The 26,283-nt window shown below is 43.8% G+C and overlaps 1 protein-coding gene across 4 annotated transcripts in view; it reads right to left on the minus strand.

Annotated features, from left to right (window-relative positions):
* The window catches only part of MGLL (monoglyceride lipase), a 70,969-nt gene extending 45,328 nt beyond the window's left edge, over nucleotides 1-25,641 (minus strand). For 2 of the 4 annotated variants that reach the window (XM_074152900.1, XM_074152897.1), the window contains exon 1: nucleotides 18,637-18,761. In XM_074152900.1, coding sequence (XP_074009001.1) covers nucleotides 18,637-18,761 — 125 coding nt within the window. Of the gene's footprint in view, nucleotides 1-18,636; nucleotides 18,776-19,349; nucleotides 19,360-25,622 lie in introns of those variants that run through there. The other 2 variants (XM_074152898.1, XM_074152899.1) reach the window with 2 other exon arrangements.
* Between the last annotated feature and the right edge of the window lie 642 nt (nucleotides 25,642-26,283).

Genomic DNA, 26,283 nt, shown 5'->3' on the forward strand with positions numbered 1-26,283 from the left:
TGTGTACTCATCACCTTGATATCCAACAGACTCAGCCAGGCTAAGTCTCTCTGCTAGGTACCTCCTGTTACCTGGCTCTTGACAGCTTCCCTGCGCAGTGTCATACTTAAGCCCTCAGTTACTCTTCAGAGGACCTACCTTTTTTTTCTGCTGACTAGGCACAGAGATTAAGGTGCAACTTGGCTGACTGAATACAGCCCTTCATTTCCCAGGGAAATATTATTTGAATGTATGCACTGAAATTCATCAAGTGAATGAAACCTAATGGATAAAGCTGGCGAAGAGATCTCTGCCAGGAAATTCTTGCTGTTATTTCATCTCCCCTGACAGCAAAGCCCTAATGTTGCTTTCATTCACACTGATGCAGCACCACGACTTTGCCTGACAGCATCCTGCTAGATGCTCAGCCCCCTCATCTTCTGTGAAACCAGGGAGAAAAGAAAAAAACCTCGGTGCCTGAGAGAGGCAAGGTGTTCCTGCAACCTCTCCTCTCAGCCAGCATGACTGCCAGGCTGGGCAGAACTGAGCCTTTGGACACCACGGGGAAGAGACCTGGGTTATTCTTTGTCTGCAAAATACAGAATAAAATTCCTGAGACTGTTTGCGCCCTATGAGCCCTAATGGCAGTAGCTGTCGAGAAGACTTAGACACTTTTGAAAGTTTTGTCCTTTCAGTAGTCATAAACAAGGAGTAACATTTCCAAATTGTTACATCGAAGCAGAAATAGCTCATTTTGCTGTTCAATAAGAAGCGAGAGTGACTTCACCGACTGAAAACTAGGTCACTTCTACACAGGTCTGTAGTTCCAACCTTCAGGTCTAAGCACAGGGGCCATACATTAAACACGACAGCTTGAAAACCTGAAATTAGTATGATATCATCTGAGCAAGGATTGAAGGATTTGGCTCTTTCACCTAATCTCCCATTTTCCATTACAAAACAAGCTTAGATTTGGCAAATAATACCTGAAGGCAGTATAAAAAATACATGGTTCAACATATTTTCACTAGCAAGCTGGCACGAAAATACAAGCGATTAGATTGACTGACAGCAGTTCTTTACTGTATGTAAACATTTTTGCAGACACCCCTGCTCTCGAATCGCAGCCTGCTCTTTCCTACCGCAATGGCTGGAATAACAGAATATCAGAGACGGCTTTCAACAGCGCCCTTTAAAATTAATACAGAAATCCTGCAGGCTTGAAGATTTTGCAGGACTGCAGTGCCTCTGCGTGACCTCGATGGAAGTTTTGTTTAAACAAGGTTTGCCTCTTAGCCGTGTATCAAATTGATCCTGGGGAGATACTTCTTCACCTCCAGCTCTTGCAATTGCAGTGGTGAAATCCTTGGAAACTCTCACATCTCAGGTAGAAAGCATTGAGCACAGCCTGCAAAGCTCTCTGGTGGAGACTGACCTGTGCCTGAACCCGTGCTAACTCCAGTCTCTCTAACCGCAGGCAGGGAAACCTGATGTATCTTCGGATGCTTCGGCTGCCTTTGGCTGGTGGAACTGTAATTGTTGAACATCTCAAAATAGCATTGCTTTGGCATTTGCTCAAGAAGGCACCTAATCACACAACAGCACCATTTCCCCACGCTTGGCAGGTGTGTCTCCACACAAAGCCAAGGTGTGAGCTGAGCATCCACATGCTTGTTTCTCACCTAACCAGTGCAACAATTATGGCTATTAAAGGAAACCAGTTTATTGACTGCTGTTTGCAAAAGCAACAGACAGCTTTCACAGATCCCTGCCCTTCCCATAGCCTTCACCACCTCCTCCTCCCTCCCCACTGCAAGTTTCTGCCTCCTGGTACTGCACAGCTTGGACAACAGATGCCAATGTAATAAGTAACTACTTATTACAACAAGAGGGCAGGAAAATATTTGCCTTTGCTGTTCCAGTCATCTACTGGCTGTGTTTACTTATCTCCCATATAGGAGTTGCTGCTCCCACATCTCCACTGTGCTGGTCACCCATGACTGGTATCAATCCCTCTCGTGTTGCAGCTGCAGTTTGCCCAGTAAGTCGTACACAGCGATGCCGCACGTGCAGTTGGTGCAAGGCACACACAAACATCCTTTCCCGAATCAGGGAGGCCGGGAGTGGCAGAGACCAGGCTGCAACGCCAAGTCGGTGTGTACAAACCTATATGAACTTTCCTGTCCCGTAAGTCTTTCTGTCCTGCCTCCCGGAGAGCTCACCAGCTGATCTAAGCTTAGCTGTTTGCAACCCTTCCGTGTTTCTCACTGCAACTTCACAGCCTCTAATAACTCGCTACTTGTGTGGGAAGCAGCTTGGCAGGGCAGGAATTCAGCTTTAAGTGCAAGAGCAGAGCCAGTTTTAGAGGTTCCCACCTTCTTTATTGCTGGGCACATTTTGCCACCTCTGCTGTGCCAGTGCAACTGTTTAGAGATGCAATTCCACAATGAATTGCAGGAGAAGAATTGCTGGGAAAATAAACTGCAGCACCGGGATTACGCAAATGAGCAAGAGCCCCCTTAAACCAGGACTCCGTCATCACAAGAGACATACCTTGAAACAACACTCAGAAAGGTGCTGTGCTATGAAATCTGGCAGGCCAGAAACACAGCTCAGGATTTGGGTCCTGCTGGGCACAAGGCACATGTTCTTGCTTTATTTTCAACAAAAATCACGTTGAAATTGAACTAGATGAGGAAGATTGTGAGCGGGGTGGTATGACTTTAACATCTTGTGTCCTCTGGGGACAGAGGCATTTCTATGGGACCCTGCACATGCTCTTTTATTGCCAGAAAATAACCCAAAACACTGGGAGTAGACCAAATAACTGGAGGCAAGCTTCCTATGACTGCATATATGAAAAATGCAGTCTTTTCCACTCCATTCAAAAGCATCCCTCTTCAGAACAGTATTTAAGTTCTTGCTTAACCTCAGGAAACTTTCTGCAACTCATGAAAGTCAGTAGGACTTACAAAGTACAAGATAAAAGTCAAAAAAGGATTTATGAAAGCTGTCCTGAATAAGGGCTGATTTAATCACATGTGGGCACGATTTCCTGAATCAACCTCTTGCAACTTAAGCTAATACCACGTTATTCTACGTAAAGCAACTATACTTTTCATTTGGTATTATGTACGTTGTTACCAGAACCATATCAGCTCTAACAAAGAACATCTGACTTGAGCAGTTTTGAATAATTGACACTAAATTTATAAAGTAATTTTAAAAAACTAATGGCCAAGAAAGCTCTGAGTTAGCTAGGCTGCCAGAAAAATGAGTGGCTTACTGAAATTAGGTATCACATTTTGTTGTGTTGTTTGAGCTGATTTCTCAGTTCCTTTGTAGCTGGCATCAGCCTCAGTCTTAGAACCACAGTGAACAATTAACCTTTATTTATCAGAAACATTTCACTGGTGGCATTTTTGGACCAGCAAGTGGATAGCTGCTCACAGACTTTTTCAACTTGTTAAAAAATGTAATGTCATGTATGTATATTTTGCTTCCAAAGTATATTATAATGGAAAATCAATTAAGGTATGCATTCTTGTGTTAGCTGCGTAGTGGTCCTTGCTGATTATGAAGTTATCTTTCACATAATAAGATTATGCATTAAGCAGCTTGTAACTTTGTCAAGCTTTAACTCGACAAACTCCAGTTTTCTACCCTTGGTATTTGGTTAAAGATTACCTTATTTTTTTAATTTCCAGCTAATCTTTTCCAAGAACATGTAATAAAGAATGAATTGTTTCGTTCACTTTAACAGACATTGGTGACCTTTTCTCTGGGGGCCTCTCAAGCCTCTTGCTTTGGGTGTAAGACCTGAAGTTTGGAAGAGGGATGTCTCTGTATCTGCTTTTTGAGTTAACTTCTGTGCTTTTTTTTTTTTTTTTTTTCCCTCCATTTGTGTCCTGAAGCAACCCTTACAAAAAGTGGGCTGTGGGAAGGGATTACAAATAGTTATGGCAATCTCTCTAATGTTGTGTGTGCTTGCGACCTACGCAGTTAGCCAAGAGTTCAGCCTGGTGATGCCGGTTAGACAGGAAAACTGATGGTGGAGTCAGGTGTGTCCCTTCATGCCGTCCTCCCGTCTACAGGCAATATGCAGAGTTATGTCCCTCTGAAGACACAACAGGCAATGACTTTGCTCCCAATTCCAAGCCATGTTTCAGGGAGGCATTACGCCCAAGAGCTTTGCTTGCTCTCTTGTTCAGTTTTTTTGAGAAATGCATTCTTAGCCTCTGCCCTACTGGCCCATATACGCTCAGCTTTGCCATGTAGGTCCATAATCTGGGTAGCCACCCCTTTTTTCAGCCATCACTGGAGTTGAATAATGTTATGTTAAACTAGCAGTTCTACTGCTGCTTTTCCCAACTCAGGAGAAAGAACAATTCAGAATAGCAATAGCCTGGAGTCAAGTCCCTATCAACCTTCTCTCAATATCACAGACAGTGCAGTACCAGCATGGATATCTCACAGAGATCCAAATCTGGAGGAATTCACCTCTTCCAGACAGACTGAGGTAAGTAGTAGTTCAAGACTGTAGTAGTTCAACCTGTGAAAAACCTTTGAGCACCACAGAATACGTCAAAAGACCGTGCACTACGCTCACACTACATAATTTCTACTTGATTTTATAGGGCTTGTGGGAATTTAGGATTCTGCACATTTGTGTTTGATGTGGTTTGGTCAAGTCTAGTAGGATCAGTAGCTTCATTCCTCTCCAGATCCTAAACTAGCAATTAAAAAATAAACCTTCCAGCAAACTGCTTCGTACTTTTTATTCAGGCTTGGAAGTTTCCATTCAAGCCTGCCCAAAGGGGCTGCTGTTATTTTGGGCAGCATCCGACTGTCTAACGTGCTAGAGACCTAGGGCTCAGACTTAAAATCTGTGCTTGCCTCCACGAGCATCTCTCTTGCAACATGTCTGCAAGCCTGGTCTCCTCACACATCTCAAAATCACAGCAAACTCTCATCAGCATCGAGTTAGGAGGACATTTGAGAACTGCCATGACCTCCAGGAGGAGTAACATGGGTAGGTTATTCAACAACACCAGAAAGTGTAGACACCATAAATCAACGGAGCAGAGACAGAACTGGGTAGTGCCGATATATTTCAAAATGAAAGTTTCAACAGGATCTAGCTAAAGCCAGCACAAAACAATGTGGAGAAACAGCTTACAGTGATTTATTGTAGCTCTTTGAAAAGCAAGTCCTCACCAAGAATAACTCATGCGTGGTCTAATACAGGGAAAAGAGAGGAAGGAAACTTCAGGTGGGGGTGGGAGGGAAGGAATTATTGGAACCTGGCAACTGCATAGTTCTGGACAAATCTCTGCAAAGTTAACATTTGAGACCAGCTGCATTTTGCTCCAAGGAAGCTTTGAAGTAGTATTTTAGGGGACACAAGGCTGAGATCAGAGGTGAAATGTGCAGTGTGTAGCTTAAAATTCATGGGGCGGATCTTCCCACCCCTCTCTTGGATAAAACTGAAGAGAAGGGATTCTAGGGTTACACGGACTGCCTCGGGGAGACACTCCTCCTCTTTGATACCAGAGATGGGATTTTTCCTCGGCAGAACTGACTGCCAGGCTTGCCGCTCTGAATCTGCAAGGCAGAGAAGCCTCTGGAGACACTGGCAGCAGCTCAGGGCTTGGAGCTGCACCTTCCTCTTGCTGCTGCCCCTCTACAGAGCACAGGAATCCTTGCAAGCAGAATTACAACTTGTTTCCAAAGGGGCAAGGTGTAGGCATTGCTCACACACATAGGACTGAGGAAGGGATGACCTGGGGGGAGGCCGGGCAGAACTGTCCCTGGGCCTGGCTGGTTGTAAGGCTGGAATCAGACATCCTGGTTCTGTACTTTGCTCTGCTTCAGCCCTTCCTCCGTACAAGGGCTACAAGAGAGATAAAATGGAGGTCATATCTCTCAAGGGGAACTACAAGGATGAATGCATAAAACAGTCAGTGTCTTTCTAAGGAAACTGTGCAAAGCATTATTTAAATAGAAGACATCAGCTGCAAAATTCAAGTTGATCTGAAATCACACCCAAAATTTTTAGATCAGCTTTAGGGTGCGGGGGAAGAAAATTCAAAGAAGCGAAAGAGTTTCTGGCATAGATCCCCTTGGAAATCAGGAAAAATAAGATACTTCTTGCTAATTTTATTAAAAATTAATTTTCACTTGGAAGCAAAGCCACTGCAGATGGAAGATGGCTGCAGGACCACGATTCTCAATGGAGAACCAACAAACATGGAGTAAGAGCAAGAACAGTTTTCGCAGACCTCCCCCTCCTCTTTCATGGACTGGCACTGAACCTCTAATGATTTCCAAAGGGACAGAAATTACCGTTTAGCCAGTCGTGTAGCATTTTCTTCTTGAAATCAAAATGCAGGCACTGCCCGGTGAGCCGAAGCCTTGGAAAAAGAAAGGCTTCTGTAATTAGACGGACTGTCCTTTCAAAACATGAGAAAGCTGCAATTAAAGGGCCAGAAGCTTTCCTCTGCACAGCCACTATTGCTTAAACTCAGCACTACTCACTAGTTCAGGATTAAATCTGTTCACTGAACAAATAAGGTTTTTGTTATATAAAAGTATGTCTCTGTTTCAAAGTAGTTATGCAAAAATGGTTCCTTCTTATTGAGTTCACTTGCAGCCTCAGCACATTCAGAGCCCTGGTACCCGTTCCAGGGACAAGTCACTATTACTGCTGCAATAAGCTCATAGCTTGACAAAACCAATTTAATCCTAAAAGACCAAGCAGGCTTCCTAGAAAGGATCAAGGTCTGCTTTGTGTTTCAAGCCATGCAAGAATGCTCCCTACATGGCATCCTAGGCCCATTTTGACCATTTCACCTCAGCTTTCTGCATAGCACGGAAGATGGAACTAGACAGCAGTATCAAGGTGAGGAGCCTCTGTAGGTCTCAAATGATGGAAATTACTTTACTTAGTAAAACCATCCCACTGGTTAGGTTCACACAAGTACTCGGTTACTTTTAAGTCCTTAGAAACATGCTTGCTTGCTCAATTATTGTCAAATGTTTGCTAAGAATTGCTTTACAGTTTGAGACAAATCATGAAGTGGTGCAGAGGACGCTACATCTAAGTGTTAAGCAGTGTTCCCTAAAGTCCTCCAAGATAACTCTGCAGACTTTTTCTGACTTCACTTTTTTCATAAGGTATTTTTCATGCAGGAGCTGGACATCACTAGTGGTCTGAACCACTAGCTAACCAGGGGTTCTCCATGGTCAGTCTCCTCACAAAATCAATGGTTCTTCAAAATGGGATTGTCCACATTTTAACTCCAGCATTGGCTCTAATCACCTCCAGTCTGGAGCTGTTATTTCAGGGAGTGGATGGTACAGACAACTCATGACAAGCAATATTGAAAAAGTTACTAAAGGAAGAATTCAGCTCATCACCCCAGCACCTGTGGGGGGAGGAAGCTGAAAAGTGGACACCTGGCACACGGGGGTCAGAGCATTTCCAAGGCATTCCTTGCAATAAAAACTGCACAAGTGAAGTACTTCGATCAGGCACTTTCTTACGTGGGCAAATCTTCACTAGCTTGGAAGAGAGCTGTGAGTAAGTAAGGAGCAAGAGAGCTGTGAATAAGTAAGGAGCAAGAAAGGGGAGGACACTTTACCTGTTCTGTGAACTCGAGATAGTATGATATTATTACTTTTTAATAAAGCACTGACTGTGCAATTCCCAATTGTATGGCAATGGTTTAAAGCAAAACAGAAGACTTCAATTCCCTGAAATACTTAGACCTGATAGTATGGTTTGTAACCAGACAATTCCACCAATAATGTGGAACTCTTGGTTACTTCCTGCACTGAGTCAATTACCCATCCTCACTTTTACCTCTCTGATCGAATTTTGTCTATGGTCCTCTGTGTTGGCAGAGATCTTAATTGGTTGTCTTTAACAAACTGACGAACTCATAAAAAGTTCAGACGAGTCTCCACATCGCCAATCTTTTTCTGCGTGAATTTCCAAAAGCCAGGGTGGAATTATCCCATAAACTTAGAGAGAGAAGCTCAAGGATTGATTTTTAATCATAAAGCACTTATCTATATTTTAACATACTTTGAGATTAAGCACATTAATTTGCAATGAATAATCCTATCTCGGCCCATCCCAGAGCTGCACTTCAGCCCTGCCCAGCTACGAGAGGAGTCTTTGCAGGCTTTATAGGCTCTGACAAAATCAATATCAGCAGCCATTCCTCTGGGAAATCAGTAATGTCACAGGCAAAGCATTTGCCAAGGCTTTGAGCATGTTTCAATTAATTTACTATTCCACGTTTGCCGTAGACCTGAGGTAGGAGAGAAAGTTGAATGCGAGCAGTTAAATGTGAGACAGAGGAATCCTGCTAAGACAGCGATCGCTGCAACACGTGCTTTAAAGGCTGAAATGTTTATTCAAGTTTTGAACCAAAGTAAATTTGAACCGTAGCTGAGGTGTAATGGTTTACCTACAGATGATTTAATACTTAAAAAATGGATAGAGACTTCTGCCTGGGGTTGCCAAATCCAGGTCTGTGTTATTTCTTGGTTACGCTGAACTGATCTGGCTGTCCACAGACTTTAGCTGTGGCAGCCTTGTTTCCTAAAATGCTCATTCTTTTCTAGCACCAAGGCAGCTTCACCTGTGGCAGAGAGGGCTCCTGCGCTAATGTCAATAAGAAACTACTTGCCATGAGCTTTAAACACTGTCTTGATTTGCTCTCAAAAAGGGCTAGATGTAAAAGTTTTAAACTCCAAAAGGTGAATGGATACCCGACCAACTCGGGGTGCAACTACTAAAATAAGGACGAGTGGTAACAATAAAATAAAGGAGTATTTAGTTAGATAAATCCTTGGCCGCAATCACTTTAGGTACAGGCAAAGAAAGCTAAAGGCATGTGGGATGCCTTTTCTGCAGAAAAGCTTAAAATAGAAAAGGAAATCAATACTCATTTACAGTATCTGGCAGTCGCTGAACCAAAACATACATGTACACCTACAGCAGAGCAGAAATAACAACATTTATTTAAACCTCAAGCTGTTATTCTGCTGCAGGAACGCTGTGTTTTATGTGGAGCGCTTCACCAGAAACTGCGAAGTACCGCATATTTCTGACCATTTTCAAAAAGCCTCAGCAGTATCAAGAGCAAATACTTTCAATACCACAATGATTAACCCCACCACTGCCAGGCTGGCTTCGACTCCTCCGACAGCCAGCAAAGAAAGAGTCAGAGCTGATGTCTGCAGCAGGGAAGGTGTTTTGTCTTTCCTCCTGAGTTTCTCTTCTGCCAACTTGCAAGACACCATTTGTTGGATCACATGTGAGTGGTGCATCTGTCACAGCCTGAACAGGAATGGGAACGGGAGTGGGAATGGGAATGGGAAGAGCTTCAGCAGCTACATCACCACAGAGCAACATCGCGGCGTCGGAGACACAGAAGTCTCAGATGAGGGCTGGAGCACAGCACATGCTGTGTGGGACATGGGCAGGAAGAGATACCTCAGTTCTGTAGTTGTGAGGTGGGGACGGGGCTCGGCAGCCCTGGAGCACCCATGGCCGTGCCCCGCATGGTGCCCGAGAGCCGGCGTGGGCGTGCGGGGCAGGAGAGGGGTTGGTAAGTGCCTGCAGAGCTGTGGGGCAGGGACACGTCTGCAAATGTTCTGGGCTTTGCAAAACGTAAACAAGCCTTGATGCTACATTTCGCTGCGCATCTGAGCATCTCTCCCAAAGCAACAGGCAAACGCACACAGCGGGAAGCAAAGCTTTGATGGTCAGAACCCTTAAAGGATGCTTCAAAAGAGAAATGTATATCTATGTGTAAAAATGACACAATGTTTCCACTGACTGTGTAAAACTAGGGGCTTTAGGGGGAGGAGTAGTGTTTAACAAATCAACGTTCCCCAAACACTTCAAGTGAAATTAAATACAAACACAGTGGATCTGCTGATTGATTTTTTTCCCCATTCCCAGCTCCCAGAAATGTGACCAGTAAATAAACAGCATAAATAATAACAACAGCTGGCTTTTGTACAACGCTCCTCATTCACAAAGACCAAAACGCTTTACAAAGGGTGCAACTAGGTTTGTGGTAGAGTCACAGAACGCAGAGATGAATGGGACCTCAAGAGGTCCTCTGATCCATTGCCCTCTGCCAAGCAAGGATCAACCCTTCCTCCCACTGACACGTAAACCAAAGCACAAGAGGTGCCTGCCCATGGCAAGACATCATGCCAGAGGCAGGGATGGACACACAGCGTGAGGCAAAACCCTACAGCAGAGTCAGAATGTCACCGTGGGTTCCCTGATCTCCAGCCCTGTGCTACATGCATGGGGCCACATCGTGCTACATGCATGGGGAAAGAAAAAGTCAATTTTTAAAAAGCTTTCTGTCTAATTGAACTCATGGGCAGCTAATAACCTCAGAGAGATGATCTGTGTCATCTTCAGGACAACCTGGGTTGAGATGTGTGGTGCTCCTTGCTAAAACCTTTTGCAGAGGACCACAGGATGACTGAATGCTGATCACTTGAATATCCTTTAAATAAAATGTGATTATGAATGCTGCTCAGAATACAGTTTTTAATGCTCCAAATATTGTAGACTAGCTCTCATATAAAATTGAAAAAATGAAGAAAAAGCTTAACCATTAAGTCAGCTAGATGTTATCTCTACAGCAATTTAATTACTTACTGCTTCCTTGTCACTCCTCATGCCTTTAGCCCAGCAAATTAAGCCACTGCAGATTTCTGGAATTTGACAGTTGAATCTGAAACCTCACTGAGATAGTTTTGAAAAATAAAAGCAAAAAATATGCTGAAAAATTAGAGAAATAAGCTCATCTTGCCAGCTGGTGAACTAGCTAACCTGCTGACACATACAGCAAATTAAAGCAACTTTCTGTTCTAAAAAAAAGGCCAAAGATTTAATTTTTATTCCCTCACTCTGCAAGCTTCAAGCTTGATCAAGGAAGAAAGAAAATAGACAGAGCAAACCCTTTTTATCACAGGTCACATAGATGGCTGAAAAATGCCAGTAATCTTTCTGGCCTACCAAATTTATAGTAGGTTATACATTTTCTGTTTACCCATCTATACACAATACTGGAGCAAACGATTGCTAAGCTATTACTGCCGAATGTTTGGCTTTAGCCCAGTTGTCAATATTCTGTTTCCTTCTTTTTTCCCCTCTCTTCTTTCTTTTAACAGACTGCTGCTGAGACAATTTACTTGTAGCTGAACAGCAGAGAATAACTAAGGCATCACTTAGTAGATTTTTTTTCAAAATCTTGCTTCAAACATCAGGCATTCTTCAACCACCAAAATCTCAAGGAATAACTTACTTTCTCTGGCAACTTTCTAGGGACTCCAGACCCAATTTATTCACCTGCCTGAATGATTACACCCAATTTTAGATGAGAAAACAAAAGCATAAAGAAATTAAGGGTCTGATTCTGTCATTCACTGCCTAATGACTTGTCTTGACCATGTGTTTTACCTGTCTTCTGCTCCTCATTGGCTTCTTTATTCCATTTTCTGACACTAAATTTTCTAGGTCTAGCAAGCTGCCTTTGCCATCACTTAGTAATGGAGGATTCAGAGGCTCCCATCATCAAGTGAGTGCCTGCCAAGCCCAGATGAAGATAGCTCCTGGCTGGAGAGCAAGTGTCTGACATGCAGAAGGGGAGTCTGTCTCCTTCCAGTGGAAGTACTCGTGAAGTTTGGCGTTACTCAAGGTCTCATGACATTGAAAATGGCTACACGGCTGCTACTGTGAAAATAATGAATCCCTTTGGTGACAAACATACTTCATCTGCCTAGGAGAAACAAACACATCCCCAAGGAGAGCAGGCTCTAAGACCCATCCCCTCTCCTGCTCCTAGCTGTTTGTGGACAGCCCGTGGGAGTGTGCTTGGAGGCAGGCAAATCTGACTGGAATCCTCTGGTCACCAGGACTGCTTCTCCTGGCTGCTCTCTGCCTGTCCCCAGGGCCACACCTTGGTACGACAGTCTAGACAGTGAGTCTGGTCAGCTTTGAGCCACCTTCCTGGCACCACCATCCACTCCCTCCCCCAGGGCTAGTTGCTTCAGAAGGTGTTTATGGTTGGGACAAGCCTATGGTTGGTATTTGGGATTGTTGTACCAGCATTTCTCTTCCAGTTAACATGAGTGAAACGTTATTGGTCTTCAAGAAGAAACTGTAGGAAAGATACAGTTTTAATGATGTTGAAAAACTTTACCCTGGTGCTGCTAATTTCCTTCCTATAGGATAAGACATACTGATAGAACGTCCAAATGTCTGCACTGGTGGAGTCAGGGCAGGGATGTATGGGTATAATTAAGGATATATCTGGGGTGTGATGAGGTAAGGGACCCGCCTAAGCATATTTTACAGAATCTTATGTGCAGGATGCAATACTATCACCTTGGATACTTAGGACAATCAGCCATTTGCTATCAGGGTTGTGTCACATCTCTTGGATAAGGGACAATAGAAAGTTGTTAAACACTGATGGCTTCCATTCAAGTGGAAGCACATTAGGACAATGGCACGCCTGAACCTAGGGAAGGCAGCTCAGCCAAATGTGTCTGCAGGGACAGCTCTTGGAACAATGTTATTTCCCTACAAGAACAAAGCGATCAGATGTTCACCCTGGCTCTGAAAAGCAGAAAGCCACAGCAGCTTGAAGGGAACTTGCAAGGAAACACAGCCCAACTCTTCTGTAACAGGCATCTAGAAAGAATATCCTCTTCTAGCCAACACGACTATACCAGCCAACTCTTGTTGTAGATGTATTTTTGGTGATCTAAAAGAGCTGCTGTGTGTTCCCGAGGGACGTTCAAGAGTGATGAAGAAATTGAGGCAAGGAACGGTGTGCAGCCGGTTTTATTATTTTGTCTAAACCTACATATTTCTTGTGCTAGGGAGGTAAAGTGCTCTTACATCTGGAACCCTGATAAAGATGATGAGTTTGTCTGCTTCAACTATTGCGTTGTTGTCAACAAACAACTGCTTTAGAGAGCTCCCAGTTTGATGAGCTGAAGAAAACTTACACCACAGCATATGAGAGGAGAGTCAGTGCACAGTCTGCTCAGGATAGAGACCTGGAGGGACAGGCAGGGCTCTAACTGCTGAGTGACCAGCTAGGGGATCCATCAGAGTCATGGTACAAAGCCAGTACCGATCATCACACTTGTAATCCCATTAAAAGGAAATGGACTATTTGCACGAGAGAAGCAAGGTTTGCTTAGCCTTCTGTCTCTAGCAGAATAATGAGTAGAAATTGGGTTTTACAACACAATCTCAAGACCATTTTTCTTCTTTTCTCCTATTTTTACCTCTGCCTCTGATATTCACCACGTTGGACAGCACTGTTTCCAAGAGTTCATCAGGTGGCACACTGAAAACCAACACTGATTTTGCTTCCTTTGCTGCTGTCTCAGGACCATGATGAAATTTTACTGCTTTGAGATTCACAACAGGGAACTCCTAAAGTCACCTTGTTCCCACACACCAATGTCACAAATTTGCACACTTGTCCTCAGAAGCTGAGTCTCTCAGTGCAGTGAGCAAAAGGGATAGTTTAATTACAGTTGTTATTCTCTTTGTTAGTTGCCTTTTTCATTGGGTTCTGTGGAATAAAAGGCAGACTTGCTTCTGTTGAACATCCCTGTGGGGACTGAAAAAATTTATCCTACTAAAAAAGCCGGTTGGAAACATCTACAGCAAGAACCAAAGCTGCTCTCCTGTCTGTTGGAGTCCCTCTTACGCGAAGCTCGTTGGCTAATTTGCCTGTTCTCTGGAAATGTATAAGAAATCATAAAAGGATGCCCCCATTCACAGTGAATAAGACAGTCACATGGAGCAAAGAGAACACAGGCATTAAAGGAACGCATACATGTCTGATGAATAGAAGCGAGGCTTTAGAAACTTGAGCAATAGCAATACAGCAAGCAAAGCCTGAGGTGTTGATTCGACAATGATAATTGTTATTTCCCCTGTGCACTGTTTATGATGGGATCAGACACAGAGGGAGCTGAATTCATCCTAGGACAAACTGTGCTGACATAAGTCACTTTGCACAATACACATTTGGCCCTTGTGCCTTAGTTTGAAGTTGACCTCATTAGTACAAACAAAAGTGTTCTTCCAGAGTGACACTGGATTAGAAATTCCTTTAAGTATTTCTAGAGACTAACACCACACAGTATAATTAGACATTATAATTAGTGACTTGATTCCCTTTGCTTTGACTTCACTTTGGTTTATTTATTTATTTATTCATTTTGGAAGGGTCTGAAAGTCAAATTCAGCTTTGTCATCCGCTCATGCTGGGAGCTGTGCTGTTCTTCTGGAAATGCCATGGAAATGCTGGCAATGAGGTGCCAAAATCAGCAAGCAATATTCACAATTTAAGGGCCAGTTGAAATATAGAGGCAGTTTGTGTTTCTGCAAAGTCCTTGGGGAAGAGAAAAATATTTTTTCTCCTTATTGGCTTGGCCAAGGACTTTCACAAGTCAGAATGAATGACAGGCATTTTTCAAAGAGTAAAACAAATTTTAAAAGTAAATAGAAAAGCAGGTGCTTTTTGTTTGTTCGATTTTGTATTTTTAATCACACTTGTCAGGTGTAGAACTGAAGGAACTCCTTCTGTTTACTCAGAACAGGACACTGTTTACTCAGACAACAACAACTCTGTTTACTTAAACCATGGTCACGATGGCTGAAGTTGAGCCAACCTGTTTCAGTGTAGCATGAAATGCTACACTTATTATCTGGCTAACTAGCCAGATAATGATTTCTGTTTGATAGATGAGGAAGCTCAGACACAAGGATGTCTGGAACCCACATTTTCAAAAGCATCATCTAACTACCAGTGTCTCAGTCTTCAAGTGTCCAACATAGAGTGGCCGATCTACAGGGAGAGAGCTGAGCACCACTTTCTCTATCTGAAGTCAATGGTGGCTGCAGGCTATTAGCACCTTTGAAAAAACTACTCCGGGTCAATAAATCTCACAGGGTTTATTTGAGGTCAAGCAGAGGGGCTGCAAGTGCCCCAGAGCAAACTGTTCTTATCTAGGCACTGACAAACAGCTGAAGCATCCAGAAAAGACTATGGGGATACAGACCAGAGAGGAAAAGAAGGTCATCTCTGAATCTCTCCAGGCCCTTTAGGGGCCTCAAAGGAAATGTCTTGACTTCTCCTCCCAACTTTCCTTCCCCTTCCTCATCCCACCTCTATTCTTAGCAGCTTTGTCTGAGAGCTGGGAACAGAGCATGGTTTCGTAATTCCTCACCTCCTTTACCTCATATTTTGACTCAGATCGCCCAGGGTAGTGGCAGAGGTTTTAACCTTGCATGAAGCCATTGTTTTTGTTTACACAAAGACTGCTTTCCCATTTAGTAGGATTTCCTCGGCTACTGGGACATGCTATAGGCACAGGATCAATCTGCTTCGGTACCAACGATTTACTTCCTCCAAACAGTATTACACGGTCCTGAAAATGCCCTGCCTTGCCCAGATCTTAAGCTTTGCCCTCAGTGGTGAGCACTCAGTGCCAAAGAGTTACCTGTTTTCATGCTCCATGAATCCTGTTGTTGGCACGATACATGAAAATGACACCAAAACATACTTCTTTTTCTTCCCTGCTGCATTCAGCAAGACCACTTAATTACATCTTAAGATGAAACTGGCTCAACAAGTTGGGCAGCTTGCAGGGCTGCTGGTCAGGGAAGTTGCACCTGCATTGCTGCCCGCAGACAGCAACAGAAGACACCCAGTCCCCAGCCCTCCTCTTGGGAGTGACTTCCCACCCGAAAAACAAGTGGAAAATACAGTCTTCCTTCCTTAGTCCCATTACTACCTACTCCATCTACCCCATCTAATCATTATGACATCTGAGTGCCTTTGTGTGTCAGCTTCCTGTGAAGTAATCACCTAAATCCCCCTTGGAAACAAAGCAGACCCTGCTGAGGAGCTCACAATAGGTGCCTTTCAGTCACAGGACAACCTTGGCCTCCGTGGCACTTATAACAAAGCTTCCATATGTGCACCAGTATAGGCTGATCAGTCAGATCAACACCACACAGCATCAGAGCCTGGTTATTTGTGAGCATGAAGTAAAAGAGCCTCACAAAATCTCCCCATCTTCCTGACTCGTTTTTTTTTTAAAAATATGCTACAGCACATTAGTTTGCCACAGCCTTTATCCACCTTTGCGCGTCCGTTTGAGGAGATAAAAGAGATAAAAACCAGCTCTGAGGGGTGATGTCTGCCGGTTGGCCCCACTCTCAGAGAGTGCCCAGCCATTGTTTGCTCTTCAACCCCAGGCTAGGGCTACTTTTTAATTTTTCCTTTGGCAGATATCCCATTTTTTCCCCTCCCTGAGGGAGGGATCAAGGATGATAAGTTCTATTCTAATAGAAGACAAGTCAATGATAACCTTTGGGCATCTGCAGTGAAGAGGTATTTCTATAGCCCTAGCTGGGATTAGATGCATAATGGATCAATGAAAGATCCCACCGCTTGACGGTTATAGCGTCATTCATTAGCGTTAAGATTTGAACCTAAGTCAACAATTGAGTTAGATTGAAAGAATCACCTCCAGTATCTGAAATAGAATAAATTTTAACAGGCCTGTAAAAGTCCCCTGAGGTGTCTCTCTTTGTCTCCTTATACACATATATATATATAGATCACTTTCGCTGAACGTTTAAAATTAGATGAAAGTTGCTGAGCTTCTACATATGAAGCAAAAAAAGCCAAGCTACTTATGAAAAGTGAGAGGGAGAAAAAAAAAGTATTTTTGGTTTGCCTATCAAAGGACCTCAAGAGCATTCTTGACTGTAGGATCCAGGCACTAAGTTGTTATTCGGTCACTTACCATCTCTCTCATACATAACAATGCAAAAAGAGCTAAGAATAAACAGCACGCCCCTCCTTATACACAAACACACAAATGCAAACACACACATGCACACACATAGGAACCATTTGTAAATGAGCAACACTGATCCCATCCACTTTTGTTGTCACAAAACTAGGGCAAGCTCGCTCTCAATTAACTGCTTGGTGCACAGAGCCCTAAAAAAATTAACTACTCAGAGGACTTAGACACCAAGTTTTAACTCTCAGCTCTTTATCATCCTTTCATTTCTGGATCAAAGACTCATCCACTCACTACTAATTTGGTAAGAAATTAAACATGAAAAAAGAAAGCCTTTCCACAACTGGGTGAAGAACCTTGTGGACAGTTAATGATTAATTAGCATTATAATACAAGACAGCCTGGTTTCACAGTAGAAGCTTGTTTTGATAGCATTTTTTTTTTCCTGTAGAGGAAATCTTCAGGTTGGTGCAGACTATATATAAATATATATATATATAGCATCAGTGCCAAAACCTCTCCTTCTTGTGAGTAGAAGTAACTATAAAATGCTCTGTGGACCAGGTGATCTTAAACCAAGACCCATGTCTTACAGCCCAACCAGTGCAATAGAGCTACAGTGGAGCGCCTGCACTGTCCTCCCCTCTGGGGCCAGTGATCTTCAGTGCTTGGCCACGTCTCAGCGCTATGTCATTCACATAGTCCCCTAGTCTGACAGGCATAAAACCCAAGGCCAGCTAACTTGGACCCGCATCCATCTCTCAGCGCAGTTGCAGACATTTAGATGCATTTGGGATGATGTCTAACCTGTTGGGTGGTCAAGGAACAAGTTTAACTCCCTACTACAGCTTGAACAACTTTTTCCTGTGACTGCTTTCCAGCTGCATAAAATCAACACAGCTTTTCCTGTTGGCTTGCAGAAAAATAAAACAATAAAACAATATCCAGATTTTTATGAAGTAGCTACGTATCTAACTAGTGGTAGCATAAACACGTGCCAAGCCAGCAGACACCGGGAGGAAGAAGAAAGAGCATAACTATGGGAGGAACAGAGATAGCTTTCTATAGCAGATCCTAATCAGCACACAATCAGCTATTATGGTAGAGGGATTATTTAAATTATGACAAAAACATTACAGAAATTTCTCTATCTGGCTCCTTGTCTGTGTTTATTACTGAGGTCAGCTTTGAAATCACAGTTGCCAGTGAAAGAGCTCTGTAAATCATTTACTAACTGTAAATAATTAAAAAAACCACACAACAGTCAAAAAGCAATGCAGTCAAGCCATATTCTGCCTGTTGCCCCGAGATTTTGACTACTACTGTTGAAACTGAAGTCAGATGCAGATGATTAATTTGTTGACACTGAGAGACTGGGAAGAGTGGACATCCCAATGCCTGTATCCCACCCCTCCCACCTGACTGCCGGTGCTATTAGTTTGAAGAGAGCTGTTTATTGCTGATAGGCATCAGCCACCTGCATGTGCTACTTGGTAGCGCACTGAACTGCCAACCGAGCCAGCTGTGCATGAAATGACAGTAACTGCACGTTTTACATCTGTAAGGCCGACTTGAGTGAGTAAAGGTTTGGAGAACACAGTCTTTACAGTAGGGGCTCTCTCAGATGGGAAAAATCTCTCATAGTGGCTCTGTAAAGCTCCATCCACACAGCCTTGTAATGCCAGTCAAGCTATAAATAATAATTACACAAATAGTGTCTTATTTACTAATAGTAAAAAAGAACGTTTGCTTGAAAGTGCTCACCTGGGAGTTGCTGCTGGCTTCCAATACCTGCAGAAGAGATACTGCCCATCAGCATTGATGATATGGGGCAGGTCCTTGTATGGGATGTTTTGAGGACTCCGCTTTGGCGAACTTTCCTCTGGCATTCTGGAAGAATGACCTGCAAGGTGTTGGAAAAAACAAGACATACTTTAAAACAGGTGAAGGCAAGATACAAGTGGATAGGCTTGGTAGCCACAGACATTCAAGAAAGTCAGTTAGTAAAGCCAGCACCGCTGATGGGAGTCTCCCTCCAAAACCCCAGCCAAAGAGCCCCCAAAATCTTTACTCCTTTAAAACAGAAATGTAGCATTTTGTGTTCAGAAAAGGCTCACATTTGGGGGGAGGTCATTGAAGGGGGGGAAGGAGGGAAGATCAATCCACCATCACTACTTCATTACAGCTTTCTCTCCCCCACTTCTCCCATCTGTGTTTATTTTGCATCATTTTGTGAAACGGATCCTAAAAAGAATATTTTAGCTGCAATCAAGTGCAGATTGTGCAGCAACCGCTACAGATATGAAAAGACAGCTGCATAAAAGATTTATCTCTGCCTCGACATCTCCAAAGAACAGCGGAGGGTACGCAGCAGAGGTATCTGCCACCCTGTCATCATTAAGATCTTCTCTGACATCTCCAACAGGAAGGTGGCGGCGGTGGGGAACGAAACATTTCCAGGAGAATTTGCAACAAACCTGTTTTCATCCTGTGCAAGGGTTTGCATTCTAGTGAGGAGCCGGCATCGCAAGTCAAATGCAAGCAGACAAGGCTTTTTGCATCTCGCTGCGGAGATGCGTTCACACTCCGCCAACCACGCAGCCCCCACGGTCCCCGGTGGGTGCCCCGTGGGTCCCCGCCGGGCAGCTCCGGTGCGCCGGGCGGGCTGCGCGGGGCTCGCCGCTGCTCCTCTTCCCGGCTCGCTCGCTCTTTGAGGAAAAAGTCGCTTGGGTAATTCACCACTTCTTGTTCATTTCATCACTTTTTTTTTTTCTTTTTTTTTTTTTCTTTTTTTTTTTTTTTCCTCCTTCTCAAACAAATTGCGTGTGTGGGCTGAAGTGGCGGCGGTGGGAGGGGAGGTTGGGAAGGGTGGGGGAGAGGGAGGGCTGACGAGTGGGAAAGCTGCAGTCCACTTTCCAGAAGCTGCTGCACGCACATCAAAGGCACCTTGAACACATGCAGCTGGAGCAGCTCAGAAAGTTCCTGCCGCTGCAGGTTGTTTGCAACTTTACTTCCTTCCTGCCACTTACTGTTCGGAGGCCACGGCGACGGGGGGAGACGAGGGAGGGGGAGACCTTGTTCTCAAAGCGATCCCCGCTGCGAAGCCATCTCGCCTGTAAGCGCAACTTCCCCAGCCCCTCGCTGCCAGGCGGGGAGCGGGAGGGAGGGGAGAAGAAGAAGGAGGAGGAGGAGGAGGGATCCAAGCACCGACGCGATCGCAGGTCGCAATCCCCGCACACGCATCCTCCCGCCGCCGCCAGCCGGGCAGCCTCCCCGCTTCCCCCAGCCCCAGCCGGGCGGCTCCACCGCAGGCTGCGCACCGGCCGCTCCCGGCGGACCGACGGGTGGGCGGGCGAGTGGACGTGGTGGCTGCTGCCCCCCCCCGGGCTGGGCTGGGCTCCCACCGCCCGAGCAGCGGTGCCCTGCGGGAGGGTGGAGCGGCGGGCAGGGCGGGGAGCGGAGGACACCCCTTCCCCGCTCCCCCCCGAGCCGCCTGGGTGCGGGGAAGGGGGGGGAGGAACCGCCGTCCCCCTCCCCAGGGCGGTGGCTGTGCGGGGCTGCGGTGGCGGTGCGGGGCTGCGGGTCCTCCCCGGCCGCCCCCCCGCCCTCCGCCGCCCCTGGCCGGCTGACAGACCCCAAATACGGGGCGCTGGCCACAGAAGCGGGCGCTCAGCTGGCTCGGGTGGCCACGAGTGACACCCTGGGGGCGTGGACCGCCTTTAAACGCCAAATTTAAGAGAGGGGAGACTATGAAGCCGTGCTGCCTTCTGGGCTTCCCCGGGCTGACCCACTCTTTGTAGTCCCAAATCCAAACTTCACTGTTTGTATTTAGATATGCGGCTCTTCAGTCTTGGAAGCCACGCCAGAAAGATTGAGTCTCTCGGATACTAGTTCAGAGGAGCACCCGAGCCCTCTGCTTTGCACCCTCACTCATGGTAAAGGCACTCTATAAATACACGATATCATTTATACACACACGGTCTAGTAGTGCACCTGATCACCATAGATTAATATCCAACACATATGTTGCCACTGTGCAATTTGAGATCCATTTGATGGGGTACATGATACTTGCTTATAAAAATTGTCACAGCAAGGTTCCCCGAAGTTAAAATAGCTTCCCAGCCTCAAGGCATCCAGATACTCAGTTTTGTCATTTAATACTGGTAAGTGCTTAGCATTTATTGAGCGCTTGTAGATTGTTTATATTAAGGGCACAGATTCAGGCCTTTTACATTTCATCAGGATAAAATTATAAACTTTAATTTTTATACACCTACATATACCTAGAGATCTCAGGCCTTTTTAAGAAGAGGCAACTATTAACAATATTTTTTAAAGCTAGGCAATGTGCTCACCAGGTCCAAACCTGGGAAGAAAAGGCTGAGGAAAGGAAAGAAATGTATGCTAACATTAATAACAATAAATGCAAAACCTCGGAGATGATCCATATAAAAACAAAAAGGAAATCAAAAGCAGACTTTTTCCTCTTTCGGTGTCATTTATATTAAAAGCCCTAGAGGGGTTTTTAGTTATAAACTGCAAAAGCAAAATTACATATTCCTGTAACTGCTATTGTTTGGAAAAAACCCCACAACAAAACCAAACACCAACATTTACATTTGTTTATAATAAGCAAGATTTAGGTCAGATGGGGTCTTACCCAGAGCCCTGGGAGCTGTATTTGGAGGTGTACAATTTGCTAGGCCAGCTACTGTCTAAGCATGAATGGGTGGAACTAAAGAGCTATCACAAGCCAGCTCCGCAGCGGAGAGAAGCAAAGGCATATATATTTATTTAAAGGATACAGATCAGATAATAACTGGATTAAGAAGAGAAGAAAGAAGGAAAGAAGCCTCTTCCCCTGCTCACACTGTTTATCTGCCAGGAACACTTCACTGCTTCCCTACAGCCATCCATGAAACCTGATGCCAGGAACAGGCTCCTCTCCTGCTGTGGTGCTGGGAATATCCGAGTTCCCAGGGCCACAGAGAGGTGGAGGAGACAAGGAAAAAAATCTCTTTCTAAAATTCAGGGTAAAAATAGCATCTCAAAGAAAATGACCTTGGCTGGGATAAGGGCGAGATCCTGTCTTTGAGAGCTTGCCCTGGTCAGTCCAGATATATGATTCCCTTGATACCCCGTTAACCTCCATGTAGCTAATATTGGAGGCGGCAGAACTGTGGTTCAAGCTGTGCTCTCTGCCAGGCCCAGATTCTCACCATTGCACAGGAGGGGAGGATCATCCGACCCTGCTTTCCCTTCTCCCCAGCTTACCTGAGCCCCCAGGAATTTGAGGACAGTTCTTTTCGTAGATAGCACACCCTCTCCCGTGTCGTGATAACATCATCAAAATGAATGAAAAGCAACTGCTGACTAGTTACCTTATTATTTATGGAGTTGAAGCCGTGAATGAAAAGCCACCTGAGAAAACTGGATTGGGTCTGAAGAATCCACCTAGCTGATATCCAAACAATATACAGGGCTTCAGCAGAGCAATTATTGCACACTAGCTCCCTGGGCGAAATCAAAGGGATGTCTGAGCATGCAGTATTTATGAGACTGTAACATCTTCTCTTGTCTCGGTGGAGTGAAATATGATTTAGAAATACAGTTTAAGCTAAATCAACTTCTTCATAAGAAACAGAAATACACATGGTGAATCTTTACACTAACTCAGTAATTACTTAAGCCTTGTAGGGAACGGTGTTTGGTTTATTGAAGGCTGAGCCCTGCTTAGCTTAAATGTCTCCATTGACACCTAAGGTACCCACAGGAGTATAGAGAAAAGGATTATGCCCTCAAATAAGGCAAATTTTAGGAAAAGAATAAATTTCTGGAATGTCAGGGAAAACACATATAATAAAAACTTGCTATCACAGCAAGGGGAGAGAGAACGGGCTAGGGAGAAGCGAAGGGAAAGAGTAGGGTGGATGGGAGACTGTGGCAGGCTGGCGTGTAATTCTGATGGTGGGGTAAGGAATGAGTTAGGATTTTCTTTGCCTTTAGACTTTCATTCACAAAATGAATTTTTAATGGATCATATCCTGTTGGCATGCAAAGGTAAATAGACTGTATGAGACCCTCCTTCTCTGGTTGAGGATACCATGCTCTTAAATTGCAAAGGAGTATTTTTGTTTGAGAAGTGGTTTTGACAGGGTGTGGGTGCTAAACATTTGGGATTCTGCTGACTAGGACCACAAAGAGAACTTTTGCTGATGAGAAGGAGGAAAAAAATAATAGGGGAGGATGCAATAATAAAACATCTAAGAAGTACGTGGTTACTGAAGAATCTGCTCTGACAGAAAAATGCTGGAAGTTACAGTAGTCGGGAAGCAGCTGGAGAGAGCAACAGACAGCGCAAGCACGTGGGAAACGATGGGAGATGAAGCATGAAGAGGAAGAATTAAAATCCAGTGAGAAGCAAAGAAGCCAATGCCACTAAGGCTGTCAGTTTGGAGTCATTATTTTGGATTTGTCTTTCTATTTGGCTATTTTTGTTATTTATCCCTAGCTAGAGTCCAGGCATTCAGTTTTACTTATTTGTGAAATCTGCCTTTGCTTTCCTGTTGCTATTCCTGAATAAGACATGTATGGGGATGAGACAGGAGTGGGGGCTGGGATAAACTGCTCTGGTTTTCGTGTAAAATAGCAATTTTAATGCCTTGCAGCCAAAATCTAAACTTGGTGTCAGGCAAACCAGATTGAGGAAGAAAGTGTTCACGGCCAGTATTTCATTGAACAGGTTAAGCTTAACAATTTCAGGAGAAATTATAACTAGCTTGGCATTGGTCTGCAATTCTGCAGTCTCAGGTACTTCTTCACAAATTAGTGCCAAGTGAAATAGAGAAAGGTTGAAGGGTTAGCGCAGGGATATCTAAGCATCGCAGAAATCATTTGCAGTCTTTCACTGATTTGTTGCCCATCAGTAATTTCGCTTTCCCTAATCAGTGGGAATAGAATTATTAGATTTAGCTACAAGTGGTTTAATACCCCAAGGTGCAAACTACAGTCAAGTAATAAAGTATTTTTACCATGTAAATGAAAATAATTAGTGGTAAAAATAGTCCTAATTTTTTTTTAGGTAATAAAAATTCTGTGAATCGTGCTGTCATTAGAAGTCGCTTACAAAGCCGTGACTGCAAACAGTAGCTGTATGAGTGAAGTTATTAGTATCTTGCCTGTGCTCCTTATTTGACAGGACCAAAAATACACATTTAAAAATATACTCTTTGAATATAGGTTTCAGTCCTTTAAACTGTTGTCTAGAAGATGACCCATCCTACATAGATGCTAATTTGAGAGCTGGTTGTTTTTAATTACAGAAGCAATATACATATTGTTTGGCGGTTCATTTGGTTTTTTTAATTAAAAAACCCACAAGAATATTAATATCAGATTCTGAGGCATGCTTAGTATGAACTCTATAAAAGGCATCCTCCAAAGGCAGGAAATTCACAAGGAAAGGTGGAAATTCTGCCCTAAAGTTTTATCTGTAGAGGGGAAGTTTATGACAGTTATTCTAGCAACCCGCTCACTTGAGAATAATTCCGCCTTGGGAATAAATATGTTTTTTATAAAAGTCTGGAATTGTGTAACCTTAGCAGTGTCCCAGCAAGGGAGCTGGTGGCCCTGGGTGCTGCAGGAAGAGCTCGCTGGTGCGTTTTCTGGGCTGCAGAAGCCCCTGGTCTCTAGAGACCGCAGGGAGTATTGCGGGTCTCGGGCACTAGAGGGCACAACCACAGCTTCTCATGTCAGCCCTACCAAATTCCCCTTATTATTTTCTTTTTAATCATATTCCACTCTATCATCAGAAGGTTTTCTTTAAACAGTTGTCCCTTTTTATCTCCGCGGCCCAGTATTGGTTTCTAAATAAAAGTTTCCTGTGATGGTATATAATTAGTCCAATTTTCCCTCTGGATTCACTCACGTCATGAGAATAAACTTCAGTGGTTTATGCTGTGGACAGGCACATTGCTGCAGCACTTGAAGGGAAATCCTGTCCTTGTCGCTGTGAGGACAGACGGATTAATGAGTCTGTTATGGGATGGCATTTCCTATTTTACTGCGATATGATATGACTGCATGTAGCCATATTACTACTGATAAAATGTTGGTCACCTTGGTAGAAGCAGGGGTTTTATGGCAGAAAACGTAATTAAAAGGCATCTTAAAGGAAAAGAGTCTAAGCCTTGAATTTTAATATACATAAAAATCAGAACAAGGTAACATTATAAATTTTATCCGGATGGAATTATTAACGGTCTCAATTTTGAGAAGTACCTGACCATTCCTTTTCTCATTTCTATTACTAAGGATGACTGCATAATCCACTTTACAAACCAAGCTTCATTGTATCGGGACTCAATAATACAGCCAAAAGATACAGCTATTCTGTGGTGGTTAGAGGGGTGCTTTATTTTGGTAGCCAAACTGGAAGCATTGACTGGAGAAGAGTTATTATTGTGCCGCCTGGTTTTCTTGCTGCTTTGCTATTGACAAAGCGTCATTTATCATGCTTTGCATTCCAATTTTTCTTTGCATGTTTTCCAGCTCATCATAACATAATTATGTTTCTGTTTCTTCCAGCCAGGGGCTGATACTTTCTTTTACTAAGACAACAGCTGCACTGCACAACCTTGATGAATCCCCATAAGGGTAAAATGTGTCTGTGGTGCTTGTTTCTGCCTTGGCAACCCAAATGTTCGAGCTCTTTTTAATGACAAATGCTGTTCTAAAATGCACCCAACCCCGATGCTTTGATAGCATTTCTCAAAATGAGGTTTTATATTGTAATTTAGACTTGAAATATTAAACATCCTGGCTGGTTTGTAATTTTAAAGGCTTCTTTTGTAGCATTTCTTTTTATAGTGTTTATAGGTTCATAAATTCTGAGATGGAATTTTAGAGGGCCATAGTTACTGATGTGCAATTTATTTATTGATTTTATGTGTGAAAATCAGCCCAACCTGGAGATCTGCTTTATGCCCCTAAAAGGCATCTTAAGGGAGCTTTTGTGGTACAGGTGAATCGTTTCCTTACGTGGCCTCAGTTGGTCCAGCCGCATTGCAACGTGAAGGGGATTATACCAACCTCCCCTACGAAGTGCATTAACTGCTAGTGATGGAAAATGCCATATAAGACACGCAGTATTTTTATTATTACTTACTGAGGTATTGTATTTAACTCTAATTTAACCTGAGTTTTCAAAGTACTTTGGAAAGGAAAGGTAAAATTTTTATTTTACAGGGGGGAAATCAGGACAGAGAAAAATAGGGTCAGTGCTGGAGGCAAGCTGAGGGCAGAATCCATTCTTAATGCTCCTGATTTTGTTTACCCAATTATACCATCACTAACTCCCGTCTCATCTCGAAATCTATCCATCAGAGCACTGTGAACAACTGAAGCAGT

Source organism: Numenius arquata, chromosome 8 (assembly GCF_964106895.1).
Source record: "Numenius arquata chromosome 8, bNumArq3.hap1.1, whole genome shotgun sequence".
NCBI lineage: Eukaryota > Metazoa > Chordata > Aves > Charadriiformes > Scolopacidae > Numenius > Numenius arquata.